Source organism: Entelurus aequoreus, linkage group LG04, assembly GCF_033978785.1.
Source record: "Entelurus aequoreus isolate RoL-2023_Sb linkage group LG04, RoL_Eaeq_v1.1, whole genome shotgun sequence".
NCBI classification, from domain to species: domain Eukaryota; kingdom Metazoa; phylum Chordata; class Actinopteri; order Syngnathiformes; family Syngnathidae; genus Entelurus; species Entelurus aequoreus.
This window is the reverse complement of record NC_084734.1, coordinates 14,845,398-14,852,456: the sequence shown is the minus strand read 5'-3', so window position 1 is coordinate 14,852,456 and position 7,059 is coordinate 14,845,398. Positions and strand designations below refer to the sequence as shown.

The 7,059-nt window shown below is 44.5% G+C and overlaps 1 protein-coding gene across 7 annotated transcripts in view; it reads left to right on the top strand.

Annotated features, from left to right (window-relative positions):
* The window catches only part of dlg3 (discs, large homolog 3 (Drosophila)), a 282,485-nt gene extending 277,423 nt beyond the window's left edge, over window positions 1-5,062 (top strand). For all 7 annotated transcript variants that reach the window (XM_062044293.1, XM_062044294.1, XM_062044295.1 and 4 more), the window contains one exon: window positions 4,450-5,062. In XM_062044293.1, the coding sequence (XP_061900277.1) occupies window positions 4,450-4,556 (107 nt within the window). In that variant the 3' untranslated portion in view covers window positions 4,557-5,062. The remainder of the gene's footprint in view (window positions 1-4,449) is intronic.
* Window positions 5,063-7,059: the final 1,997 nt, after the last annotated feature.

Genomic DNA, 7,059 nt, shown 5'->3' with positions numbered 1-7,059 from the left:
TTTGTAGCATATTCAACTGAATATGGGTTGAAAATGATTTGCAAATCATTGTATTCCGTTTATATTTACATCTAACACAATTTCCCAACTCGTATGGAAACGGGGTTTGTAGCAGTGAAATTGGAATACAAACTTTTAAATATCTACGTTAAATAAAACAGACAATTAACAATTTTTTAGCAAAATGTTGCACTTCAATAAAAATCACAAGCCAAAACAATCACATATGTTGCTCAAATATACTCCACTAAATCAATAAATAAAGTCTCGACAAAGTTGCACTTCAATAGGCGGATGTAGACTTCAACAGCACAAGTTACACCTTTTTTTATAACAAAAGTGCAAAAGAGTAACAATATAAATATTACAGTACAAGAAGATGGATTAACAACTCATATTAAAATGAAATCTAACATATTTTGAGTGAAGAAAAACTTGGCAAATGTTTGGAGTGTTTGTAGAAATACTAGTTTTTAACAAGTTTCCTGCCTTCGGATGCCGCCCAGCTCACAATGCACCCAACCACGCTGCCTCTTTGGGCTGTGCCTGGCCGGGCCCCATGGGGACAGGACGGCCTGGCTCCAGAGGGGGGCCCCGGTGACTCGCGTCCGGGCGAGGGAAATCTAGGTCCTCGAGTTGTACCTTTCATAAAGGTCTTTGAGCTGCTCTTTGTCTGATCCCTCACCTCGGACCTGTTTGTATTGGGAGACCCTACCAGGGGGCATAGAAGCCCCTGGACAACATAGCTCCTAGGATCATTGGGACACACAAACTCCTCTACCACGATAAGGTGGCAGCTCAGAAAGGAGCAGGGCACTTGGCGGTCCGATCCTCGGCTACATAAGCCAGCTCTTGGGACGTGGAATGACACCCCGCTGGGGGGGAAGGAGCCTGAGCTAGTGCGCGAGGTGGAGAAGTTCCGGCTGGATATAGTCGGACTCACTTCGACGCACAACAAGGGCTCTGGAACCAGTTCTCTCGAGGGGGGCTGGACTCTCTTCCACTCTGGCGTTGCCGGCAGTGAGAGGCGACAGGCTGGGGTGGCAATTCTTGTTGCCCCCTGGCTCAGAGCCTGCATGTTGGACTTTAACCCAGTAGACGAGAGGGTAGCTTCCCTCCGCCTTTGGGTGGGGGGACGGGTCCTGACTGTTGTCTGTGCTTATGCACCAAAAGCAGCTCAGAGTACCCACTCTTTTTGGATTCCCTTGAGGGAGTACTGGAAAGTGCTCCCTCGGGTGATTCCCTTGTCCTACTGGGGGACCTTAACGCTCATGTTGGCAACGGATCTGAACCCGGGCGGTGTTTTGTTATTGGACTTTTGTGCTCGTCACAGATTGTCCATAACAAACACCATGTTCATGCATAAGGGTGTCCATATGTGCACTTGGCACCAGGACACCCTAGGCTGCAGTTCCATGATCGACTTTGTAGTTGTCATCGGATTTGTGGCCTCATGTTTTGGACACTCGGGTGGAGAGGGGCCAACTCACCTGGTGGTGAGTTGGCTGCGATGGTGGGGGAGGATGCCGGACAGACCTGGCAGGTCCAAACGCATTGTGAGGGTCTGCTGGGAAAGTCTGGCAGAGAGAGTTTCAATTCCCACCTCCGGAAGAACTTTGAACATGTCACGAGGGAGGTGCTGGACATTGAGTCCGAGTGGACCATGTTCCGCACCTCTAATGTCGAGGCGGCTGATTGGAGCTGTGGCCGCGAGGTAGTTGGTGCCTGTCGTGGCGGTAATCCTAGAACCCGCTGGTGGACACCAGCAGTGAGGGATGCTGTCAAGCTGAAGAAAGAGCCCTATCGGGTTCTTTTGGCTCATAGGACTCCGGAGGCAGCAGACAGGTACCAACAGGCCAAGCGGTGTGCGGCTTCAGCGGTCGCAAAGGCAAAAACTCGGACATGGGAGGAGTTTGGGGAAGCCATGGAAAACGACTTCCGGATGGCTTCGAAGCGATTCTGGTCCACCATCCGCCGCCTCAGGAAGGGGAAGCAGTGCACTGTCAACACCGTGTATGGTGAGGACGGTGTTCTGCTGACCTCCACTGCGGATGTTGTGGATCGGTGGAGGGAATACTTCAAAGACCTCCTCAATCCTACCAACACATCTTCTTATGAAGAAGCAGTGCCTGGGGAATCTGTGGTGGGCTCCCCTAATTCTGGGGCTGAGGTTGCCAATGTAGTTAAAACTCCAGGTTAGTTCCTTAAGGCTCCGGATGCTGTAGGGCTGTCTTGATTGACAAGACTCTGCAACATTGCTTGGACATCGGGGGCGGTACCTCTGGATTTTACAACAAACAGGAAGTCAATGCAGAGAAGCCAGAATCGCTCTCTTTTTTTGCTTCCTGTTAAAAGTCATGCCTCAGACTTCTGGACTAACTACTTGTTGGAATTGTGCTTGTTGTTAGCATAAAATTAGCAATAAAATCTAAAGAGTGTCTGACATATTCATTTTGTTTTCATGTAAAAAAAAGCCTCACTTTAAGGTGTGGCCATGGTGCATCTCCACTATCAAATACCATTGCTGGAAACCCCGATGATGATCATTTTAGTGATTGATCTTCTAGACCAGGGGTGGCCACACTTTTACTACAGGCCAGCTACTTTTCAACTGACCTCATTCATATTTATCATTTATATTGATTTATTTATGAAAGAGAGGTTAACAACTTAAAAGAGTTTAATGATAACAAAAGCCTGTTTAACATTCCTTTCTTTCATGAAGACAAGATTATAAGTGGATTGTGATGACTTGCATTGATTGGAATCAGACTGTAGTGATGATAACGTCCACATTTTCAAATTGGAGGAGGAAAAAAAAAGTCCTCCTTTCTGTCCAATACCACATGAAAGTCCAGCTTCCATACTCCTTTTTATACACTTTACAAGAAATATATTGGCGGCAAAACTCCGTCGCTTGCCAGCTTTCTGAGACTCTTAGGATGAAGCAGGGCTTTTATTGTGAAGACAGGAAATGTGCAGTTAGTCTGTAGGCGGTACGGTTGGAAAAAAAAACTTTTTCGCCCTTCCTGTCGGTCATTTTTTCTTTCTTAGCAGCCGGCATCATTTCACAAGTCAATCAAGTGACGTTTTGGCGTAGATTGATCGATCATTTTTAGCTCTATTTTTTTTATGCCTGGCTGGCGATGGACTGACACACCCTCCACCATCCACCGCTAGCTCGCCATCCACGTAATGTTCTAAAACTTGCTGCTGTTTTGCACGCACCAATCAGTGTTGGAGCTAGGACTTTTCAAAATGGGGTCCCAGGGGCCCCATCAAGTCATAAAAATGGGGTCCCACAGTGCATTTTTGGTTACTTAGTGGTTAGAGTGTCCGCCCTGAGATGGGTAGGTCGTGAGTTCAAACCCTGGCCGAGTCATACCAAAGACTATAAAAATGGGACCCATTACCTCCCTGCTTGGCACTCAGCATCAAGGTTTGGAATTGGGGGTTGAATCACCAAAAACTGCTCACTGCTCCCCTCACCTCCCAGGGGGTTATCAAGGGAGATTATCGAATTTCACCTATTTGGGTTAGAAATATCTTTTACAAACCAGTAATTATAGTCTGCAAATTATCACCAAAAATGATTCCCGGACGCGGCCACTGCTGCTGCTCACTGCTCCCCTCACCTCCCAGGGGGTGAACAAGGGGGATGGGTCAAATGCAGAGAATAATTTCGCCACACCTAATGTGTGTGTGTGACAATCATTGGTACTTTAACTTAATTTGTGGTGTCCCACCTTTTTGTAAAAAAAAAATAAATGTATGCATTATGCTGTTACATCTCACATTCTATATTGTTTTTTGGAAAAAGGTTGTCAAACGTTACTTGATTCATTAAAAAAACCAAAACGTTTTATGCATATGTAAATGTATTCAGATATAAACATTCATTCACTTTCTTCTTTCCTTCAAGGATCTAAACTTTACCACTGCCAGTAGTTTTTTTTTTCTATATTTTTGTTGTAATATTTTCAGAATGTGTTTGTTTTTTTGGTCTTACTTTGGCCAAAAATAGAACAATCTGAATTTGTCTTCATTTGATAGTTTTAACGCCACGATTTGAATAGTCCGTGTGCACACATTTTCCTCCATGCTGAGCCAAAATGACTTTGACAGCCCTGTTGGTTAAATGAGAATATAATAAAAGTACATTGCAAGAAATGTCGCTTTTATTTTCAAAAAATGTATTTCGGGGGTTGCGTGGCAACAGTATGTTCTATTTCTACATGTTAGCTTTTAAGTGCATAAAAACGCTGCTATTTTAGAGACTTGTGTCCAACTGTGAACTAATTGTGTGTGTGTGTGTGTGTGTGTGTGTGTGTGTGTGTGTGTGTGTGTGTGTGTGTGTGTGTGTGTGTGTGTGTGTGTGTGTGTGTGTGTGTGTGTGTGTGTGTGTGTGTGTGTGTGTGTGTGTGTGTGTGTGTGTGTGTGTGTGTGCAGCTATTGTACAGGGTGACTCACTAGAGGAGATCTACAACAAAATCAAGCTCATCATTGAGGAGCAGTCTGGTCCTTACATCTGGATCCCGTCCCCTGAGAAGCTCTGAGCTGACCCACCATCGGTGCACCAGTTCCCCACCTGCCTCCTGGAGATCACACCCCCACCCAGCCCTCGCCAACACGCCCCAACGAGCCCCCTTACCCCCACCACATCCTCGCCTCTTTTTACAGCTATGTTTCATCTAAAGTGTCATCATTATGTTATCTCAATGAAAAAGAAGCCCCCTGCATGACTTGACTCAGACCCACCATCCAAGACTGGAGGAGGAGATAATAATATTAATAATAATAATCATGGAAAAAAAACAAAAGGGAAACTAAAGGAAAACGCTCCTTTTTGTGACTGACTGAAGATCAGAATGTTTCCACAGCCGGCAGGAAGAGGGGGGAACAGAGACAAATCACACCGAGTGGGAACACTTTGTAAATGTTCATCCAATCACGTTTAAAGACAGAATGAAGATCGTTATGGAGATTTTTTTTTTGTTTTTTTTTTTGCTTTTCTTTTTCCAAAAGTGACTGGATGAAATAAAATGGAGCCCTGCTGACGGTACTGTTGTTTCTAACGGCTGAGGAAATAGAATTATTTATCTGCTGACAGGAACTAATGATTTATATTATCAGATCACAACATGAGGAAAATCCTACTGAGATTTTACTACCATATATTATAAATATATATATATATATATATTGAAAAAAGTAAAGTAGACTTTTACTAGACACGTCCATTTGGAGGCCTGTTTGATTTCACCTTAGTTTTTCATCTGTTGTTTGGGTTGTGCTGTGTGTGGAGAGAGGGTCCGGGGGTAGAGACGTGTAGGTGGGCTCTGCCAAACACCAAACTGCCTTACATCAAATACTCGCCACAACACAACCAAGACTTTTTTTTCTTCCCAAAGCAAAACAAGAATCCATCCAATTAGCATTTGACTGGCTGCAGACCACCCCCTTACACGCTCTGCCTTCCTTCCAGGGGGGTTTATTTCTTCTGCTTGTACGCTAGAAGCAGACATTGTATTGGATGTCATGACCATTAAAACCAGGGGAAAAAAGAGCTGATCTAAGGACTTGTCCCTAACCCTCCTTACCAAAAAAACACCCTAACTTAAAAGCTGAGGCCAGTGTATTTATAAATGACTTGAGTGGGCCCTGAATGCAGCACGACAACCTTTTATTTGGTTTTGTTTTTGTCTTCCTTCGAGCCAACAGGAAGTGCCAACACGAACCTTTAGGTCTTACCCCCTTTCCCTCAGAGAGGACCGTTTTTTTTCCCACACCCCCACTGCCCCTCCCCTGCTAAACCAGCTGTCATCACCTGTGTCAACCTCGCCGCCCCCCCAGGCCCCCGAGTTCAGGGAAAAACCGAAGGGAACACAGCCATTAAAAAAAAAAAACTGTTTTCAGACTGTTTCAAAGGGTGTGGTAGCTGTACAATGTATATAAGCCCCGCCCCCTTCTTTCTCCAGCAGATATACCACCGCTGCCCCCTCCCCACCCCCCTCTTACCTATGCTTCATGCATGTGTGATTCAAACTGGGACAAAAATCTGTTTTGTAGACCACAAATGTCAGGTAAGTGGAGTTGAAGACTTCAAAGATGTGCTGTATTCTTGCTATTTCTCTAAACACGCCCAGGGGAATTAGTCAGTGCAGGGGAGGGGGAGGAGCCAACCAGAGCCCCGCCCCAAATGATGGGGCTTGTCTACATGTGATGACTTGTGGAAAGTGTGTGGGTGTATAGATTGTGATGGAAGAGTTGCTGACTGTTAAAAAGAAATGTGCGGTACTCACACCTCAGTCAGCCATGTCCCAGCCCAAAGACTTCACTCTGCTCTTAACAGCACCTGTGTATCATGATGACATCATTATGTGTATCATGATGACATCATTATGTGTATCATGATGACATCATTATGCGTATCAGGATGACATCATTATGTGTATCAGGATGACATCATTATGTGTATCAGGATGACATCATTATGTGTATCAGGATGACATCAATATGTGTATCATGATGACATCATTGTGTAACAGGATGACAGAAGTGGTGACATCATTATGTGTATCGTGGTGACATCATTATGTGTATCATGATGACATTATGTGTATCGTGATGACAAGTGGTGACATGTGTATCATGATGACATCATTATGTGCATCGTGATGACAGAAGTGGTGACATTATGTGCATCGTGGTGACATGTGTATCATGATGACAAGTGGTGACATCATTATGTGTATCGTGACGACAGAAGTGGTGACATCATTATGTGTATCGTGGTGACATGTGTATCATGATGACAGAAGTGGTGACATCATTATGTGTGTCATGATGACAGAAATGGTGACATGTGCATCGTGGTGACATCATTATGTGTATCAGGATGACATTATGTGTATCATGATGACATCAATATGTGTATCATGATGACATCATTATGTGTATCAGGATGACAGAAGTGGTGACATCATTATGTGTATCATGATGACATGTGCATCGTGATGACAGAAGTGGTGACATCTTTATGTGTATCATGATGACAGA